Genomic DNA, 22,062 nt, shown 5'->3' with positions numbered 1-22,062 from the left:
CTGACTCATTTTTCACCTTTTTAACATTTGCACTTTATCCCTTCTCAAACCTTTGAGCCACGGCTTGGTGATATGGCCTTGAAATAATGTTGCAATATTTTTAGGCTACATCGTGATAGATGATGAATATAATATATACAATAAATAAATATATATAATATGTATATATAGATATATTTTCCCTGTTAAAAGGATTTTTTTTCAATATGGCAAGTTTTTCTTCACTCACTTCTTCACGGCTATATAAATAAAGTTGATTTGATTTGATATCTTGCACTCCATAAATGCTAGGACTGAGCTGGATATCAATAGTACGACATTATCGTAGGGATGACAATTGATACTTTCACAAAATTTTAGCACAATAAGTGATAAATAATCATCAGTAATGTGGATTTAATGACTAAATAGAACAGTCTGGTAAATTCTGAAAATTACATCACTGTAATGCAGCCTTTAAAACCAGGAAAAGACAACACTTATGCCATAACACGATATAACGGTATCCAAAATCTAAGATGATATATATAGTTGTATATCACAATATAAATATATTGCCCAGCCCAAATTACCTCCACCCAAGACCTTACGTTTTTACAGATGTTTGTTTTTTGGTCGGTTTGTCAGCAGGATTACACAAAAACTGTTGAAAACTTGAATGGAGGGTGGGTCGCGGCCCAGAACAGACCTCTGTAACATTTGGTGCAGATCCGGATAAAGGGACAGATCCAGGAAATGTTCTCACTTTCTTTAACATTGCGAGATTTCCATTTTTTCCAACATTTTCATTATTAATGCATGGATCTTGAATAAAATCATATGTATATAAGTGGCCGGTATCCTTGAGTGAGTACAATTTGATGTGGATCTTAGATATGGTGAGCTTAAATCATGGTTAAGTAGGTATGGGTTGTTTCATTTGGATCGGGCTTCATTGAATTAAAGGGGACTGTTTGGCCTTGGCGGAATGATTTGTGTCTGATATGGTTTTCTCCACAAAAAGTTAAATTATGAGGCTTTTACCACGTTTGTAGGTTATATATTTGCTCCAAATATCCAAATATCCAACATATGCACAATCAAATAGCACTCTGCTTGCCGTGTCACGGGAACTGCAATATTACATCCACTGCAGATGCTTCCAAACTAGCTGTGATGTCACAAAGTCACGCTCTTACAAACATGAACCTAAACTGAGATTTAAGGCGAGCACAGAGAAACTTCAGAGGATGAAAGTGAAAACAATCTGATAATTTTCATTTTTCTGCACAACATTCTGACGTAAAGGTTTTTAACTCGGCAAATGTTCCTCGTATCGGTTGCCAAATTAGACTGAAGTCAGATTAATTAACTGCACATACAAGGAACCTGGTTATTGAGCATGTACTGTGGATATGGGCAAGGAAAGAGGTGGGAAGGACATGGATCTATGTGGTCTTTCTCTTTTGGCCTTTGCTAACTGCTGCCATCAAGAGAAGTTTGACACAGTCAGGTAGTTTCCCTGTGGAATTGCTGCTCTCCACAGAGAGTCATTTTGTCTGAGCCAATCAGAGGTCTGTGTGGAGGAGAGTGCCGCTGTGTCTCCAGGGGTGTGACAGCAGTATGTGGGTCAGAGCTGCTCCCGGGGCCACCAGCCCCCAGGGCCCCCTGCAGGACAACCACAATAGTAGCCCCAGGGCGGATGCCATAGCTGGGATTCCCACCCGTAACCGGGACGCCTTCGCCCAGGGCACAGACACACTGGCAGCAGCCCCACAATCAATTCATCAATCTCTGAAGGGAGTGGCAACCGCAAAAGGCCACAGCAGTCACCCCCACAGCTCGCCTTTGGAAGGGACAGGGCCACCAGGGCTGACACTGGGGCTGACACCATGGTGGCGTTGTGAACAGTGGTGGAATGTAACTAAGTACATTTCCTCAAGTATAGTACTTAAGTACAAATTCAAGGTATTTTACCTGAATATTTCCATTTTATGCTACTTTATGCTTCAATTGCACTACATAACAGAGGAAAACATTGCACTTTTTACTCCACTACATTTGTCTTACTAGTTACTAGTTACTTTTCAGATTACAAATTTTCATTCCCTTCTTGTCCAGTGAAAACCATGTATCTCCAGATGTGTTGATCAACCAAAGGATGAAGTGTTTCCTTATATTTACTCAGTTTGGCCTTAAGTGGAGAATCTATTTAGACGATATATCATTCATTTTCCAGAGGAGGTTTGATTTGTGATATTCAGGAGATTAGGAGCAAAAAGTTTCTCATGTATAGAGAAAACTGATTGTTTATATATGGTATAACCAAAAATTATTAATTTATTGTCTCATAGAGAATAACTACAGTGTAGAACCTTATGTGAAGACGTATTTAAAGATAAGGCAAAAATCCTTTTGTTCAGTCACATTCAGGAACATTACCATCAGCCCAGCAGATTTAATGTCAGTCCAGAAGGAAACAGACTTTGTTGTAAGAGTTAGGTGAGATTAAGAATGTGCTTCATTTTTTGTTTTTCTGTCCCGTCTACAAGGATGTAAGGGATTCACAGGTGTCATTTACACTGGGGACATGCCCCCAGCACTTTTTGAAATGGCAGATTTTGTCCCCATCACTTCTTAAAAGCATAATTTGTTAAAAATGTCATAAAAATAAGAAATGTTAGCATAACATTATGCATGTTTTCCCCCAAAGTAAATAAATACTTCAACCTCATATGGTTGCCACATTACACTGCCTAAAATTGCATCTGTTGAAGATTGTTTACAAGACTTCTTTTCATCTAAGCCCTTATGTCCCCACCACTTTTCAACACAAAGTGACGCCCTGAACAGCATGTCCTGTTTTTTTTTTACTAAATGTCCTCCATTTATGCTGATTTCTTTTGGCTAGATGATTCTGAACAAAATACCCTGTCAAATACCCTTGTTATGAAATTAAATGTTTGACTACTGTAACTGTACTTTTGGTGTCTTGTAAAGCCTGTCTTGGCCATCTTCATGACATGAAAGTAAAAATCAATCAATACGATGCATTGCTGTTGATTAAAGGTTCAATATGTAAGACTTGTTGAAGACATTAAAAACTTAACTAGCCAACAATTATCAACAGAATTTGATGGAATAACATTTTTTGTGTTATGACATATGTACTGTGTTGCAAAGCATGTTCAGTATGTTAACCAGCTAGCCTCGGCCCGGCCTGGTCCACTCATCCTATGCTTGCAGTGTAAACACCAACACTTATCCGGTGCTATGAGCTCCCCATCTGGACTGCTAGCTGCACCGCTAAGTGAGCTAGCCATGGATGTTCTATTAAAACCTGGAAAAAGTGTTGGAGGCAGAGCCCCATTCATTCCTATGAAAGCTGCTCAGTGGCGTTTTGGCCACTACGAAAGTTGGCTTCAAAGCCTGGCACTCCTCCTGGAGGCTTGGGGCTAACTAGCTAACGGCTGCTTGACAGCAGTAAGCGGTTACTTTGATATGCTGCCCCCTATTTGTTTGGAGTATGAATTCAACAGGTGGTCAATTCTTACATATTGCACCTTTAAACCTCCCGACAGTATATAAAGTAGCTAAAATGAGCTGAACCTTAACAACTACTGCCTTAAAATGTAAAATACACATGAATGCAGCAGTAATAAAATACAAAAACACCATATATAACAGTAAAACAATGACAGGGAACATTTTACTGCCCAATGACCACTTTTAATTTTGATACTTTTTCACAGTGTAGTAAGAGTACTTTTACTTGAGTAAAGGATCTGAACACTTCCTCCACCACTGGTTGCAAAACTGCCAGACTCTGCAGAGACCCAGAAATGATCAGGCCTTTATGGAAGCTGCTTTTCTTGACCTGAGAATGTGAAAATAATCAACAATAATTTATATGTCTGGTTTTTACTGTAGTTAGTCACTTCACTGTGTTTTACTGAGCAGGAGTGAAACATTCACACTTGACTCGACTCAAGCTGTGAAAACTTCATCCAACTCACTGAGTAATGTCGCTCTGCAAGGTTTTGCATTCAGTTCAGGAGGCAAGTGGACAAAAATTTTAACTGATCATTTTTATTGGAACAAATCAGATTCAGACATTGTATTTAAACTTTCAGGTCAAAAAATATTAATGTTAAAACAGTCATGTAGGTGCAAACACTGGCTTGGAGTCCACCACCCACATGGCTCTGCAGCACCAATCCTCAGACTCTGTCTCCTCCTGCTGGACAGAAATCTGCTGGTGGAGGGCAGTGTGGGTTCGATAATGAGAACAAGCTCATGAAGAAATGAGCTTGTACTCATTATTTTTTACACTTTGTATTCTTTTATTTGGCTGGTGAACATGTGAGATAGATTAAGAGTTCAACATTACAATCACTTTTCCATTAACAGTTTCAGTTTAGCCACATACTTCCAAACAAACAGCAACTGTCTGGCTCTCTTTCTCATACGAAATAAGATTAACAGCACATCTGTCAGAGGCAGTTACTGATCTCCATCCATTAATGAGTCGTCCCCCTTTTCAGTCCCAGTTTCATGCTCAGGAATCTCGTCTTCTCCGAGGCCATTTCTCTCAAAATTAAGCATGTTCTTGTTTTGGGTTCAGAAGTCACTCGACCATCTGACAATGTGGCCCATTGTGACAGGCTGCTCCGTACGCATCAAAGAGGTGATTAACCAGTTGACAGGGCTGCGGGGACAATACTGCTCTTTACAGGGAGGAACAGTGCAGCCACTCACAGCACTGGGAGCTGACTGGGAGAGCACAGCACTGCTTCCACATGCTGCAGCTGACAACATGGAACCAAAACAACTGCACATAAAGGGAACGTATAGGGGACATGGTGTTCATGTAGCACATGCATAAAGCTTAGGTTTTGTTTGATATATTAGAAGTATTAGTGCTAGTAGTATGTCTAAGTTTGATGATTCATTACTTAAATGTTACTCAGCTTTATTTTTCTGTTCGTTAGGAGGTATTTTATTTATATGTGAGAGAAAATGAAAAAAAATCTTATTGTATATCAAATGTTTTACATGAATCTAACAGGACTTTTACTCGTTTGGATGCTCAGTGGAACAACTGAGGCTGCAGCTCCTAAAAAATGACGGACCGACCTCTGATTGGTGAATAAATCGGGCTCCTGGCCAATCACATGCCCCTCTCCAGGAGGGAAAACCCAAGCTTCAAAATAAACTGCCACTTGTTCGTTTCCATTTTGGCAATAAGCGTGATTTTTCTGCTCTTGTTGCTCGTGTTTTGTGGGAAGTTTTAAAGCAGGAGTTGCATTTCTTCTTCACTCTGACTCTGGATATTGGGGACATTTGATTTTTCTTTATCTTACAGTTATTTTTTTCCTTTATACTCCAAGGACTACCTAAAATCTGTGTGATATGATAATACTTTACTATTCGACATCAGCATGATCCAGTGGCGAGTCCTATTACTGTGTGTGGCATTATCATGGAGGCTACGAACAGCATCATCCCAAACACATGAAGGTAGGAAAATGTGTTATTCTACAGCAGATCTGATGCCTTCATTTAATTTATTCTGCCATTTTTAAGAGACATTGACTCGGAAATGATTTTTTTTTTACCATAACATTGTTATAAATATAATATGATATAATATAATATGATATAATATAATATAATATAATATAATATAATATAATATAATATAATATAATGTAATGTAATGTAATATAATATAATATAATATAATATAATATAATATAATATAATATAATTACATTTTGTGGAAGTGACAGGCAACATTTCATCAACTATTTACCCTCATCTTTTCTTTTTCTTATTCTCAGACCACACAGTTCTTTCTGTGCTCTCCTCCTTGAGAGCTTTTTTACTGTTATGACTGGATTCTTATCAAGGTAGCACTTCATCACCTCTTTATAAACTGCCAGTGATGAATGTGGGGAGACTAAATTGCCTCCATGGCACCGAGCCCAGTTGTAAAAAGCCACTGAGGACAGGTCCCGTTTGTGTTGATAAGTGCAGTCTGCAGATGATTGTTGTTGTTTTGGTACATGATGATTATCATTTTCATTTTCTTTATTTAAAAAAGTTATTTAGTTGTTTGAATTATGCAAGTGTGCTTGTGCATGTGTTTAAATTGAGTTACAATGCAACTCTCACAGATAAGCTGTGAACTCCACCTATATTTGATGCATATGTTTACTCAAGAGAACCAGGCGCACATGAGTGAGTAGTGATGGAATGTAACTAAGTACATTTACTTAAGTGCTGTAAGTAAAATTTGAAGGTACTTGTACCCAGATCATGAATCCCAGAACTTAATTTACTGAGCACAATTAGTCTGACACCAATTATTAAATTAAATTAAATTAAATCCCTGTCCTCAGATTACATTCACATCTTTTTTAAAAACATACATTAAATATCATCTCTTAGGTGTCATGAAAGGTACAGAGACATTTCATGATTTTACATCTTCAGCAGTTAAATAATCAATGTTGGAATGTAACTATGTGCATTTACTCAAAAACTGTACTTAAGTTAAATTTTGAGGTACTTCGAGATCCATTTTACACTTTCATTATCGTTATTATTTGATAACTTTAGTTGCTAGTTACCTTGCACATTACAAGCTGAATCTTGGCAAAAGTTTCAAATTAATTTATTTCAATGGCAATCAGATTAAAAAAAAAACACTAATTATGTCAATAATTCATTGATCCATATACAGTATACATGTTAATTTGATAATGTAATGTATAGTAATTTATCAGTCACAGGACATTGTATTGCAGTAAAAGTACTTTTACTTTTTTTTTAGACTTTAAGTACATTTTGTTGAAATACTGATTCTAAATTCCTTTTGATTGACTTTTGCTCGCAATTAAGTATTTTTACATTGTTGTACTGGTACTCAGTGAAGGAATGTAATTAAGTACATTTACTCAGGTACTCTTGTTGAGTATTTCCATTTTCTGCTACTTGCTGCTGCACTCCACTGCCTTTTGGAGGCAAATATTGTACTTTTTAGTCCACTACATTTCCTGTATGTGATAACTTAGTTACTAGTTACTTTGGAGAGCTTTGCATGCTGCATTAGAGCCAAAGTACCACAAGTTTAAATTAAACTATTTAATTGGTAATCTGATTTAAAAATAAATAAATAAATAAAACACTGTTTCTGATTATTTGGCCTGTCATAGTATACAGTACAGACATTTAAATACATTTATTGTTTACTTTTACTTTTAGAGTGAGTATTTTTAGTGGAAATCCTGCTTTATACATCTGCATGTTCCTAGTGAAGACAGGGAACACTACAGCTGCAGGTGCCCCAATCTTTGCACATAAAGGGCCAGTGCCACAGTTTTTGTTGGTCAGTTTGAGATGGTGTGCATGTCTCCTTCCGTTCACGATATTTCCCTCCCCTGTGCCAGAGCGGCCTACTCACACATGACCCATTGTCTGTTGGTATGATCTCAGCAACGCAGACGCCTCAGACACACACACATACGCACATGCACACACACAGAAGCACTGTCTGTCACTGCATCACTCTTCACTCACTGAGACACACTGTCCACATTTATAGCTTTATCACAATGAGGCACTTTGTGTGTAGAAAAGCCCCGCTCTCCTCGACCCTCGGCCTCCACTCCGTCAGCCCCAGGCCTGGACTGCCCGCCCGTTTTCCTCTGCTTCATCTCAAACTGTCCAGCCAGCACAACATCAGGAGGAATCACCAAACCCATAAAGACTGCTGAAACAATAAAACAGAGGCACTCAAATCTTCACCAGAGATCAGATATCACTTTTCTGCAGTGTTGACTTGACTAAAAATGTAGAGACATCTTGCTAAAATATTACTTTGGTAGAAGTGAAATCAGCCATATAAAAATTACTTGAGTAGTCTCAACATCTTCTCTGATAATTCTCTTCTTCTCTTGTCTCATATTAAATGTATTCAAGTATTAAAAGTAATTTTCTGGCAATAAACGTGTTCATCAGCAGTACAAGTATAAGTAAATTATATGTATATGGCTGATTATCAGAACTGATATTCAGTCTTTTTTTTTTATCTGATTGCTGAATAAATTAAACCAAAAATGTGATAATTTGGCTCTGATGCAGCATGTCATCTGCAAAGTAACTAGTAACTGTAAATGTAAACTGTAAATGTTAAATACATGTAGTGGGGGCAAAAAGCCCAATATACAATTGTCTCCAAAATGCAGTGGAGTGGAAGTATAAGGTAGCAGGAAATGGAAATACTCAAGTAAAGTACCTCAAGTACAATACATGAGTAACTTAATTTAGTTACATTCCATCACTTTTTTTAAATCTCATAGAGGAGTAAAGAAATAAGAAAATATTGATTTAAGCAGCTGGAGCGAGAGAATTTTAATGTATTTTTTCTAAAAACTACTCAAACAAATGAATTGATTACCAAAATATTTTCCGGTTCATTAACAGTTGACAACTAATTGATTAATCATTACAGCTCCAGACCATACTTACTGCTATTAAAGGGGCACTATATAACAATTTGTAGCAATATACATGCATTAATCCTTTTTTAATTGGATATATGTGAGCGGATTGTGATGTGACATAAAAAAAATTTGACCTTCCCCCGTTTCTCGCAGTTGCCTATACAAGCCTGTGGAGGATTTCTTTAAGGTGTTTAATGCTGCTGTAGGGACTGTGGATTTCTTTGTGAAGGTCTCGGGTCAGATTTTCTGTGACAGTCCAAAGGATGTGACTTTATGCACGTTCTTGAGTGCCTTGTTTCAGTGGCTCTCTTCACTCTGCTGACAGAGAGCAACAGTAGCTAACGTTAGCCAACATAAACGACCGGCTTCTACCACAACATAGAAGTTCCCCAGAGCTCCACAGGCATAATTTGCACATGAGTTAGCTGAGATGTAAAGTACATGTAATCTGCTAAACATGCAAAACCAATGGCATGGTCCTTAAACATGAAGTATAGGAAGTAAAAGTGATACATTGACCCTCCCAGTGCACCTTCTTTTCATCAAACTTAGAGAAATATGTGTGTTTCCTCAGTGGTGTGTCCTGGCACACAGAACGGACTGAGCTCCACAGGTTCTCAGGAGAACCAATACAACCTGACTAAGGACCGCTATAATGGCTGTGAGATCATCATGGGAAACCTGGAGATCACTCAGATTGAGAGTAACTGGGACTTCTCCTTCCTCAAGGTAAGAATCCTTCTCTTCCCCTCGTCTTTCATTTGATTTGTATGTACAGGTTGTAGAGGTGTCCAATTCTTTTTTCCCCTCCAGACAATCCGTGAGGTGACTGGCTACGTCCTCATTGCTATGAACCACTTTCAGGAGATTCCTCTCGGGCAGCTGCGGGTCATCAGAGGAAACAGCCTTTATGAAAGACGCTTCGCCCTCTCTGTCTTCTTTAACTACCCCAAAGACGGCTCCAATGGCCTGCGGCAGCTGGGCCTCGCCAATCTGACAGGTAGAGATGGTTAATGGGTAAACTGAAGCTTTTTACACAGTGTAAAAGGTGCTTTTTCTGAGACTGAAGGCTTCCAAAACAGTGAGAGCAAAGTGATTTAAACTTAATAGTGGGAAAAAAGAAAAAAGTGTGTCCTGCTGTAAGCTTTTGGTTATGGAAAGCTGTTTTATGGGTAAAGAATGGAAGATGTTGACAGATCTTATTGATGACGGTCATTCTTTGAAAGTATAACAGAACAAAATGTAGGAAAGATTTCGAGAAATCACATTCTCAACTGATCATCGCTGTCAGCTATATCTTGATGTCTTCTTCTTCCATCCTAGGACAAAAGGTTATCCAAGGTTTATATGGCCTTGTTTTATTTCACCATCAGATGGTTTGATTAGTCATAGCAGGAATAAAACAGGTGGTATCAATAACACTGACGATGACGCTGCTCTAAACTAGTGTCCTGAAGCATTGAAGCAGCTAAATCACATTCAGCCATCATTGTTGTATTATCTGCACGTGTGCTTTTCTTGCTGTCACATGTCAAGAAAAAAAACTGTTATGAAGCAACATGACTCCACATGCGTGACCCCAGCCTTAAAGGTCCTATTTGTGAGAAAAGCACATTTTTGAGTTTCATCCCCAACTTGTCAGTACTGACGCTCTGGGAGTGAAGGTAGAGTCGGCCGCCATCCCACAGTGTCAGTTTTTGACAAGTTTGGAATGAGACTCAAAAATATGGGACTATAAATAAATAACAGGGACTAATAGCAAAATTATTGGGGTGGGAAGGGGAGCTTAATCTTGTGTTAATATCTGATTAGAAACTTAAAGAAACAAAAGCAATACCCCCGTGAGAATACTGTCACTGTATGTTTTAATAAAGAGCTGCTAAACAGGCAGTTAATAGTGCCACAGAATGAGTGAAAGGAGTGATGGCAGCCTTGAGTAATGCAATATTGTCTCCAAACTATTTGCTTTGGTTCGTTTGTTACAATAAATCCCACAAGTGTAGAATAAAACAACATTTAAGTCTCAGATTAAAAAAGATACACTATTGTATGTTTAAAATCTATCCCCCTTTTGCAAGAAAACAAAAACAACCCGAAACATACAACAGATAAGCTTCCTTCGCCCTTTCTTATGCAGTTATTAAATGCTGTCGAGAATATGCCTTATAACCAAAGATCGCCTGTTGGCAGGTGCGTGCTTCACTCCTTGAAGAGTGGAAGCTAAGTATTGGGTGAAAGCTACATAAGCTATATAACTTTACTACTCCAATATAATGAACCTTCAGGCTAAAAGACTGCAGAAGGTTTAGTCCAGTGCGCTGCAGCTTCTTGGAGGTGGCACAGAAGATAAATGTAACTGATGATAGAAAAGGATGATGACATTTTGGAGGTATAATGTGAGATCCACTTGACAGTCAAAACTAAAAGAAGGAACATATGGTGCCACACATTTTATGACCTAATTAAAACCAGTGCTTATGGGTAATTAAGTTCAAGGGCCCTCAAAAATGCAAATGTGTTACCTCTTTATTGCTTGCACTCCTTCCCTGGCATACACCCGGTAAGTATTTCATAATTACCATAACCCAGTATGTACAAAATATTGACACTGTAATTTGTGGACTGCAGTCTAAAGTGTTACTGCAGGTATATAATTTCCTGTCTGCTCTCTCTCTCTTTAATTTTCATATTTTCTCACTCATTACTTCACAGAGATTCTGGAGGGAGGAGTGCAGATTATCAACAACAAGTACCTGAGTTATGGCCCCTGGATCTTCTGGCAAGATATCATCAGAGACAACAATGCTCCTATTGACATCCAATACAACGGAGAGAGGGGTCAGTGTTGGGATAATCCTATTTCACAATTCTCCAAATTATCTCTGGATTGTCTCTTTATTTTAAGAGCTAACTGTCTTTCTGTCGTTTCTCTTGTTCTCTCTTTCAGGCCCATGCCACAAATCTTGTGCAGATTACTGCTGGGGGCCAAACAAGGACCAATGTCAGATCTGTGAGTACTCAATTGTTCTGTTTCCCTTTTTCTCCCTGATTTTCTCTGTGTTTCATCACTCTCCTCCTCCTCCTTCTGTCTCCTCGCAGAATGTCTCTCTTCATAGACAGAAATACACAGAGACAGAGAGTTACAAACACAAAGACACACACACACACTCACTGTTGACCTCTCTTCAACCCGTCTCTCCTGTGTGTCTCAGTGACTAAGACGGTGTGCGCTCCACAGTGTAATGGCCGCTGTTTTGGGACGAGCCCCAGGGACTGCTGTCACATAGAGTGTGCAGCAGGATGTAAAGGCCCTCTGGACGTCGATTGTTTTGTAAGTGCTCCTTCTTTGCATACACAATACTGTAGGTTAAAAAGACGCACCTTCTGGTGGATTTTATCTAAATTAGCAGATACAATGTCAACCACACTGACCGTCTTAATTAGCGTGTTAGCATGCTATTTTCCCTTTTAGCACTAAAGACAATAAATCAGAAGCTGATCGAAACAAATGAAACAACAAATGAACATTTTGACCTGAAGGTGGCACTGAAGGGCTTCACTTAAGTTATTACAATTCATCCTGGGGGGAGCATGAATCTGTCTACAAAACATCACAGAAATCCATTCAATAGTTGTAAAGACATTTAATTAAAAAACAAAAATATCACACTCGTGAAAAGTTAGGGAATCACCAAAATCTGTAAGATTCATCCTCAGGGGACCAAAAATGTTTGTACAGGATTTATAATGTTAATCCCAAGGGTTGTTGAGATTTTTCAGTCTGGATTATTTATTTATTTCCAGCACCCATGACACCTTAACCCGAATTATGGGTGCAACTTCCTCTCATTTGACTGAGCCTGTGTTTGCCAATGGTAACAGGATGCTAATCCTCGTTCTTAGAGTGATTGGTAGGTAAGACACTTTATCAAATGAATACTACCAACACTTTTATTATTGCTTAGCCTAATTAGCTAACACCTGCCACAAGTGCCACCATTGCATCAAATATAATACATTTTTTTACCAACACTATTTCCGCCGAGCACCAGAAGTATCACCCATAATCAATTCCTGAGTGATGAAGTTGGTGAACGCAAACATTTCTGCCTGAGTCATGTAGATAGATTTTCATTAGCAATGGTGGATGAAGACAGCAACTCCCATGATCCCCCATCTCTTGTTTCTTTTTTGATTGAGAGACCTCTTGTGACCTCATTCTGTGCACTTAAATGGAGTGTGTGTGCATGTGTGTGTCTTACTGTATAGGCATGTCGCCATTTCAACGACTCCGGAGCCTGTGTGCCTCAGTGTCCCCAGACTTTGATCTATAACAAGCAGACGTTTCAGATGGAGACCAACCCTAACGCCAAATATCAGTACGGATCCATCTGTGTCTCCCAGTGCCCCAGTGAGTGGCCTCTGTGTGTTTATGTGCTCAACATGGTTCTTATTCCCTTTTTATTATTCTTATTCCTTTTTGTACAACGTCGAACATGAAATAACTTTCTTAAGATTGCAGTGGAATCAGTCCTGATGTGATACTGGGTCTTATAATTTCTCTCTCCTTGTAGCTCATTTTGTGGTGGACGGCAGCTCCTGTGTGAGTGTTTGTCCTCCAGACAAGATGGAGGTGGAGAGAGAAGGCCAGAGGCAGTGTGAGCTCTGCAGCGGACTCTGCCCTAAAGGTTGACACACTTAACACTTTCTGTTTCTTAGTTTACTTGTCCGTCTTTGAAGCTAATGATGGTGTTTGGTCATTACTGTAGTGTGTGAAGGCACCGGTGCTGAACACAGACAGACTGTGGACTCCAGCAACATCGACAGCTTCATCAACTGCACCAAGATCCAGGGCAGCCTTCACTTCCTGGTCACGGGGATTCTTGGGTAATCATCCATCCCCGCCTGAAGAATCTCAGAGTACAGTGTCATACAGTCAGTTTCATATTGTGTGTTTTTATTCCTCATAGAGATGACTTTAAAAACATCCCACCCCTGGATGCCAAAAAGCTGGAAGTGTTCCGCACCGTCAGAGAAATAACAGGTTTGTATATACGGTGAAATTAGGCTCTTAATGCAAATACTTTTATCCATTTTTCAAGGTATGCCAATAAGTTTTATACTGATTTCCCACCTTCCTAGTGAGAATTTTGTGACAAAGTTTTAATATTATCTCTGTGTTTCACTGTTAGATATCCTTAACATCCAGTCGTGGCCCCAAGAACTGAATGATCTGTCAGTTTTTTCGAGTCTCGCCACTATTCAAGGGAGGTCGCTCTTCAAGTAAGGCTTGAGTACACGCCATGTTAGATTTGCTCTTGATGTGCCTGTGCATGAGCGTGTCAGTCAGAGCCGGCCCAGAGGAATATTCTCTTTCAAGTGCATATCTAAAGCCATCATGATTTAACATAACTTAGATTTAAAGGGACAGTTCAACCCAAAATCCAACCTCTCACATATAGAGCTATTTATCCATCTAGATTGTTTAAATGTGAGTCGCTGAGTTTCAGAGATGTCTGCCTTCTCTCAAATACAAAGAAATTAGATGGCACTGCCAGATGGAATTGCACCCACCATCCGTGTCAGCGCACCAAAAGAAGCGTCTATCTAGTCATGGACGAGAGGCTAGCTAACTAAGCTAACTAAGCGAGCTAATCTTACAGCTCAGCCAAGGAGGACGCCATTAATGTTTACAACCCATGCTGTCACAAGTAAGCTGTTAGGGTTCGCATAAAGCGACCCAAATGCAGACATGGAGGCAGGCAGGTAAAAAAACAAAAAACTAAAGGCTGGAAATCGAAAAAATCAAAATGCAGGCGGCAAAAAGGCAGGTAAGAGAGAATTCAAGAAAAAACTAAGAATACAAAACTACATGACAAACCAGAGACAGGGAACACAGGGAACAAAAAAAGAATAAGGGAAATCAGAGGCATAAATTCACAGGGACTAAATAACAAATGAAACACAGGTGAACAGGAAAAGGACAAAGACAGGGAGTATGAAGCTAAATATGACACGAGGGGGGAACTGACAAAATAAAAAAGGAAGCCGTGACACAAGCCTGGATGTAGTACGGCAGAAAGAAAATAGTTCCTACGTGAAACTGTTCACATCAAGGTCTGTGGATTGTCTTGAGCAACTGGGTCATGACTTCAGGGGAGACACATTTCTCTTGAGTTCTGTGTTTTTTGAGTGCCGTCTAGTTCCATTACATTGGAGAGATGGCAGACATCTCTACAGCTAATATCTCAACCACTCACATGAAAACAATCTGGATGGATAAAAAGCATTTCAAGTAAGAGGAAAAATCTGTATGATTGATTTCTAACGGAAAAATGAACAGAGGATGAATCAGGTGGCTGCCGGGCCCTTGCCGGTTCTGATGCTTTTGCTCTAAAATTAATATCCATCATTTCATGTTAAGTGTGTTGCATAACCGTGTGTCATCACTGCCCTCACACACGCACTACACCCTCCTATCTGCTCAGTGTTTGAAACCACTCTCTGTGTTAACACCTCATGACGAGTCTGCTGTGCATTGAGTCGACTCTCTCTAACCTCTCCCCTCTCTCTCTGTGATTCACAGCTGTGAACAGGTATGGACTGTGTGTGTGTGTGTGTGTGTGTGTGTGTGTGTGTGTGTGTGTGTGTGTGTGTGTGTGTGTGTGTGTGTGTGTGCATGCTATTTGTCTTCCAACTACACTAAAAACTAAATTATGAGCAGTTCCACTTAAGATCCACTTAAAATCTCTCTCCGGCTAACTTTAATGCCTTTTTTTTCTCTGTTGTCTCTTTATATGTGTCCTCCTCTGTCCTCCAACCCTCCAACCAAAGACGTTTTTCTCTGATGGTGATGCGCATCCCCACTCTTACCTCACTGGGTCTGCGCTCTCTCCGGGAGATCAGTGACGGCAGTGTGTACATCAGTCAGAATGCCAACCTCTGTTACCACCACACTGTGAACTGGTCGCAGCTGTTCAGAGGCCGCCGAATTCGAGTCAACAACCTCAACAACAACAGGCCACTGGCAGAGTGTGGTGAGGAGAAGACCCCTCTCTTTATTTATATATTACACTGTGGTCAGAAACATCATCATTTTAAATACTTCAATTTTATTAGTTTGACTGAAATGTAAACATGATTGTGTTGCTCCATTGTTGCGTGTGCAGTTGCAGAAGGCCATGTGTGTGACCCGCTGTGTTCAGATTCAGGCTGCTGGGGCCCGGGGCCCGACCATTGTCTCTCCTGTAGGAACTACAGCCGGGAGGGAACATGTGTGGGCAGCTGTAATTTTTACTCTGGGTAAGTAGATAAATGTATGTGTTAATATTATTTGTGTGTTGAATTTAACTATATGTGTTTAATATTGTGTCCTCAGAGCTCCAAGGGAATTTGCAGGGCCTGATGGCGAGTGTGTCGCCTGCCATCCAGAGTGTAAACCTCAGAGTGGGAAAGCCAGCTGTACTGGACCGGTAATCGCTTCCTGTGATAGTACACTTTGGCCCAGTGCCTTCGTATGAGATCTCACTTGCATTTCACCACCCACTCTTGATATTTGTGGGAGGTATGAGTAGTACTTGCAGAATATGTCCTACAGAAAGTTTTGCCGTTATATTTTCCTGATGTTGTCATTTTTTACAGTACTAGGACATCATTTCTACTGTCTACTAAATCCTATTTTTGCCCCCAAGTTTTTTTAGTTTGTTTTACTATGTCTCACCATCTCCGAACCCAAACCTACACCGTTAATAAAATAAATATGTTTTTTGCCGAGTGGGTTTTCACATACAACGTATTTGCCCTTGGCATGTTGGTGTATAACAACAAACACAGTACAAGAAAATATGAAATCAAGATAAGAGCAATAAGAAAAATAATAAAAACAATATGTACAATGTGGCCATTTTTAAATGAAAGAGAAAGATGAAAGATAAATGAGGAATGAGAGAGAAAAATCATGTTGTGTTTGCCCTGCATTTGAAGAAAATTGCAATGATGACGTATGAATTACTGAAAGAAATCTGATTTTTATCTCTCAAACTTGATCTTATCTTAATTTAATCATTGATGCCCTTTCTGTGATGCTGTCTGTGCAAGAAAACCTCAGTAAAATACTGGCAAAGTCACTGTTCTCTTCCATCAAGAAAGCCCATTATATTATAAATCATAAACATGAGCTGATGGTCAAGGATAAATTGTTCATCCTGTGTTGGAATCATTTACTAAACAAAGGCAGTTTTTCTTGTCTTGGTTCAGTGCCTCAGATTGACTCATTTTCTCTCATGATTCTCTTCTGTCATAGGGTGCAGACAAGTGTGAGGCGTGCGCCAACCTTCGAGACGGTCCTTACTGCATGTCCTCTTGTCCCACTGGAGTGAATGACGGACAGAAGGGGCTGATCTTCAAATACCCCAACAGGGAGGGTCACTGTGAACCATGTCACCACAACTGCACACAGGGGTGAGACTGGACTCAAAGTGTTTATTCCATGTGTCCACTCGCAGATGTGTAACAATCATTAAATCAATGAAATTTCAAGGTGATGTTTATGTGTTACAGATGCTCGGGACCAGGATTAAATGACTGTTTGGAGGCAGCCAGATTGCCAGTGAGTAGGTGAGTGTTTCCCCCTGCTGGTGAATATGACCCACTACACCGCAATTGGTGAGCTCCATCCACAGTTCACTAGCGTTGCCAGCTGACCAGTTCAAGCACCAATTGTGGAAACATTACATAAAATGCTTTAGAAACGACAAACCTGAACCTCTTATTTATTACTGTGACCGTTGAAAACATTATCGAGACACAAAACTAAAGTAAAAACAACAAAAAACAGACTAAACAGTTTTTGATGAATCATGTCTGCTTGTTTCTGTCGCCACAGAGCTACAGTTTCTGCCAAAGCAAAGTCCTGTCATGACATCATACAGTATCTCCTGTCTCACTTACCTTGGCTCTGTTTCTGACTAGCATCTCTCTTTCCTTCTCTCTGCAGCGGTCAGATCACAGGCATAGCTTTAGGTGTCCCGGCTGGCTTGATTTTCTGCCTGGTGTTGTTTTTCCTGGGTGTGCTGTATCATCGAGGCCTGGCCATCCGCCGTAAGAGGGCAATGAGGAGGTACCTGGAGAGTGGAGAGGTGAGACTTTTGAGACCATCCAACCTTGTGAGCTGCTTTGGAGAAGAAAAAAAACAAACATTGGGGGAATTCTTCTTGTTTTTTGGCAGAGCTTTGAGCCTCTGGGTCCTGGGGAGAAAGGTACCAAGGTTCACGCCCGGATCCTGAAGCCCTCAGAGCTGAAGAAAATCAAAGCCCTTGGCTCGGGAGTTTTTGGCACAGTGAACAAAGTTTGTATAAACCTCTATGTCTTTTTGGACATCCACTGATTATCCACTGATTTATGTGCTCAGATTTAGAGTCACAGACTCATGTGAACCTGTGTAACTTTTTTTTCATTTAAGGGTTTTTGGACTCCAGAGGGAGAGACAGTGAAGATCCCCGTGGCCATTAAGACCATCCAGGATAGCTCAGGCCGACAGACCTTCACTGAGATCACTGATGTGAGAATCAGAGCCTCTTGAAAGATGTTAAAACATCACACCAATAGGAGTTAATGAGACATGTAACATGTATTATGTTGAGACAGAAAAGAGGAATGTTTTTGATCTTTGCAATGATGCCTGTAAATATTATTATATTGTCAAAAAGGTACATAGTGTTTGACAGCCTGCTCTCTGTGTAGCACATGCTGTCCATGGGCAGCCTGGACCACCCCTACATCGTCAGACTGCTGGGCATCTGTCCAGGTCCCAGTCTGCAACTGGTGACCCAGCTTAGCTCACAGGGTTCCTTACTGGAGCACATCAGGCATCACAAGAACAGCCTGGACCCCCAGCGCCTGCTCAACTGGTGTGTGCAGATTGCTAAAGTGAGTGCAGCCAGACTTTTTTGAGCAACCAGGTCTTCTGAATAAGATGTCAGGGCGTATATATTGTATGTATGTTTTGTGTGTCAGGGTATGTATTACCTGGAGGAGCACTGCATGGTCCACAGGAACCTAGCTGCACGCAACATCCTGCTGAAGAACGACTACCAGGTCCAGATCTCTGACTACGGTGTGGCAGACCTCCTTTATCCCGACGACAAGAAATACATCTACACTGACACCAAGGTCGTTATGACTCATTTTGAGCCACTGCTTGAATTGTTAAGTCACATTTTTCACTGTCTCCTTCAGTAATGGAACCAATCTGTATGACTTGTCTGCAATCTGTCTCTTAATCCAGACACCTATAAAATGGATGGCACTCGAGAGCATCCTGTTTCGACGATACACTCATCAAAGTGATGTTTGGAGTTATGGTAAGAGGCTGTGCGTGTGTGAGAGAGTGAGCCAGTAAATAAACTGTCCTCTGGAGAGCTGCCGAATTTTGGCAGGGAGAGCATTTTCAATGTGGCGTCTCTCTTCCCGGACAGGGGTGACAGTGTGGGAGATGATGTCATTCGGGGCAGAACCGTACGTGTCGGTGCAGCCTCAGGAGGTGCCGAGTCTGCTGGAGAAGGGCGAACGACTGTCACAGCCCCACATCTGCACCATCGACGTCTACATGGTCATGGTTAAATGTGAGCAACGTCACGGCAGTGTGCACAAACACACAAAGACAAAGAGAAGTGATCTTAAATTGTTTTACTTCTTCTCTTCAGGCTGGATGATTGATGAAAATATAAGGCCGACCTTCAAAGAGCTGGCCAGTGACTTCACTCGCATGGCAAGAGACCCACCGAGATACCTCGTCATCAAGGTGAGGCTATCATCGTCATTTAAGTAACAGAGTCCACTGGCTGTTTCCAGTTCTTTAATGTAACTAAGTAGATTTACTACTTACTTTACTTGAGCATTTTCTTTTCATGCCACTTAATTCTTCTAATTTCAATGGGAAACATTGTAACTTTTTACATTACAACATTTATCTGCTTGTTACTTTAGATCAGTGTTTTTCAGTCCTTTGCACGTTTTAGCGCAGGTGAAAACACAACCTCCTTGGCGGAGGTCATAATAAAGTCATGATTTAATATAGGAAAACAGTCACAGGGGACATTTTTCTGCATTGAGAACTTTTACTCCAGTCCATTTGTCTGATTATACTTACATACTTTGACTTAAGTAACATTTTCAATGTAGGACTATCACTTGTGAAAGAGCATTTTAACTTACTTATCAGTACCTTTACTCGAGATAACGATCTGAGTACTTCCTCCACCACTGACTTATTATCTTACATCCTGTACTTACATCCTTACTTAATGTACTTACATGCTGTTCTGTAGGTGGAAGGAGCAGAAACATCCTCAGGAGAGATCCATCGAAGAGAATCAGAGCGAGGGCTCCTGGATGCGGATTTGGAAGACCAAGACGAGGAGGGACTGGAGGGCGGTTTGGCTACTCCTCCTCTCCAACACTCTCCATCTTGGAGTCTGTCTCGTTCACGGATTAATTCTTACAGAGTAACTAAATACATCTTACATTTAATACATTTTAGGTCCGTTGTGACTGAATCTGAGACAAAAGAACCACCACATGACACTCTTTCTTCTCTGATTTGTAGAGTGGCACCTCTCAGGCCGGCCCCATGGGATACCTGCCAATGACGCCCAGCCCTGTGGACAGCATCCGCCAGGTGTGACAGACACAAATGCATGCAAACACATTTCCACGCTGTACGACTTAAGCTGTTTGATGCTTGCATTACACAGGTGATAAAGTAGATATATTCAGCTGTAACATCTTCACTTTAATCAGTGTCATTACTGTTGCCAATAGCCGTTTTAAATATATTTTACGACACAGCACTTGCCAGCAGGCCATTACCTCACACTAAAATGTGTCATCTGGTCCCTCTGGTCTCATTTTAAAATAATATGAGCTTCAAGAAGAGTCTTTTCTGTTCTGTCTCAGCTGTGGCTTCAGAGGTCTCGACTGAGTTCGGTGCGGACGCTGCCCGAGAGGTTAGAGTTCAGGGGCAGCGGCAGAGAGGCAGAGCTGCGTGAGGAAGCTTCACGGAGCGGGAGTCTTCACAGGGCCAGGTTTGGCTCCGAGAGGGGAAATCCTCGCATATCCATCAGCCGGCACAGGAAACTCTCAACGGCATCGAGTCCATCCTCGTATAAGGTGTGGACGGCAGAGGAAGAGGAGGAGGTGGACAGCTATGGCTACGTACTGGCTGGGTCACCTGTTACACCAGAGAGAGGTAAATAATTAGGATGAAGATGGGAGCGTACTGACTTATGATGACTTATTGTTTTGAAAATAATTGGTAAATTATAGCATTTACAATACATAATCAAGGCTTCTTCCCCTGATCTTCTTCTCATCAGTCTGTAGATTCACTCATTCTGGGCGAAGAAGCTCAAGACTGAAGAAAAATCCTTCCCAGGAGTATGAAATCATGAGCAAAGAGTCTCCTCCTTGCTCGACCAGCAGCATCTCATCACAGGCTGTTTGTCATCAAACCTCACCTTTACCCTCTCCAGCTATAACGGCTCCATCACCTGGAGAGGACAAAGAAACTCTGACACCAACCTCATCTGTGAGAAGGAAGCAAGGAGATGAAGAGTGTAAAGGAAGTGTTGCAGAGCAAAAAGACTCCACAGGGAAACATCAGCTCGCTGCAGACTCTGACGTTGGGACCAGAGCTGTGGACGACCAAGGAGAGGCAGCCCAAGGGATAGGCAGGTATGAATACATGGATATCAGGCGATCCGACTCTACGGAGGGAGAGGATCCAGCCTGGGAGAGGCGTGGGAGTCAAACATCTGCAAAGAGTGCAGCAAAGACAGAGGACACAGACCAAATAGTGGAGGTGTTGAGAAAAGATCATGAGGAGGAAGAGGAAGAGGAGGAGTACCACATCACAAATAAACAACCCGCACTTGAGGGGAATCTGAGCTGTATGGTCATACCCAGGCCAGATGTGCTCACAGCTGGGGGAGATGAGGTGGAGGTGGAGGAGTATGAGGAAATGACCAGACTTGGAGTGGTGCCCGGTGGGTGGGAGCAGCCAGACTACCAGAACCTCCCAGTGAAGGGGAGGGCTGCTACTGAGGAGACGGGCAGCAGCAGGTGTGCAGGGATCGGGGGATACATCAAGGTGTGTGCTGGCATGGGGGAGCCTGGCAGCAACACATCATTCGACAACCCAGACTACTGGCACAGCAGATTGTTCCTCAAGCCAGATGCTGTACGCACCTAATAATGTGGACTGGGACAGAGACATGGTGATGGCTGAAGTTACTTTAGTTCCTGTCAGAAATGTGTGTACTTGTAATGTTTGACAGCTGTTTTCTTTGAGTTCAAGCATCCAAAAAGATAAAAGTAATAAAAGAAATGCACAATTGAATCTTATTTCATAGTATAATGCAGGAAATACATGTTTTTGAAACTGCCTTTTGGTGCAGAATCACAAAATAAAGGTTGTAACAGACAAAACGTGTGGTTGAGTGTGAGTGTGGTGAGCAGCTCCTGAATTAAAAAGACACATGGTCACCATTGAGATGAGGTGACCACGTCCGGTTTC

At 41.0% G+C, this 22,062-nt stretch overlaps 1 protein-coding gene across 1 annotated transcript; it reads left to right on the top strand.

The window, feature by feature from the left end:
- Nucleotides 1–5,420: 5,420 nt before the first annotated feature.
- Nucleotides 5,421–21,738, top strand: erbb3b (erb-b2 receptor tyrosine kinase 3b). Its single transcript, XM_073470287.1, has 28 exons — nucleotides 5,421–5,499; nucleotides 9,064–9,218; nucleotides 9,303–9,489; nucleotides 11,202–11,327; nucleotides 11,437–11,499; nucleotides 11,702–11,820; nucleotides 12,759–12,900; nucleotides 13,064–13,177; nucleotides 13,259–13,376; nucleotides 13,460–13,533; nucleotides 13,682–13,772; nucleotides 15,324–15,526; nucleotides 15,659–15,791; nucleotides 15,868–15,961; nucleotides 16,792–16,949; nucleotides 17,049–17,105; nucleotides 17,485–17,626; nucleotides 17,716–17,835; nucleotides 17,950–18,048; nucleotides 18,231–18,416; nucleotides 18,504–18,659; nucleotides 18,775–18,850; nucleotides 18,965–19,111; nucleotides 19,193–19,290; nucleotides 19,817–19,993; nucleotides 20,095–20,166; nucleotides 20,445–20,736; nucleotides 20,864–21,738. Exons 1-28 carry the CDS (start codon nucleotides 5,421–5,423, stop codon nucleotides 21,736–21,738), a joined length of 4,353 nt encoding a protein of 1,450 aa, XP_073326388.1.
- The last annotated feature ends 324 nt before the right edge of the window (nucleotides 21,739–22,062 follow it).

The sequence above is a fragment of the Pagrus major genome, chromosome 7 (genome assembly GCF_040436345.1).
Source record: "Pagrus major chromosome 7, Pma_NU_1.0".
NCBI lineage: Eukaryota > Metazoa > Chordata > Actinopteri > Spariformes > Sparidae > Pagrus > Pagrus major.
The sequence above is the reverse complement of the archived record's forward strand: the minus strand, read 5'-3'. Positions and strand labels throughout refer to the sequence as shown.

Coding starts and splice junctions, on each gene's coding strand:
- erbb3b (XM_073470287.1), top strand. CDS start 5,421: ATGATCCAGTGGCGAGTCCTATTACTGTGTGTGGCATTATCATGGAGG. Junction 15,962..16,791: donor AAGCCAGCTGTACTGGACCG/GTAATCGCTTCC, acceptor CTTCTGTCATAG/GGTGCAGACAAGTGTGAGGC. Junction 20,737..20,863: donor ACCTGTTACACCAGAGAGAG/GTAAATAATTAG, acceptor TCTTCTCATCAG/TCTGTAGATTCACTCATTCT.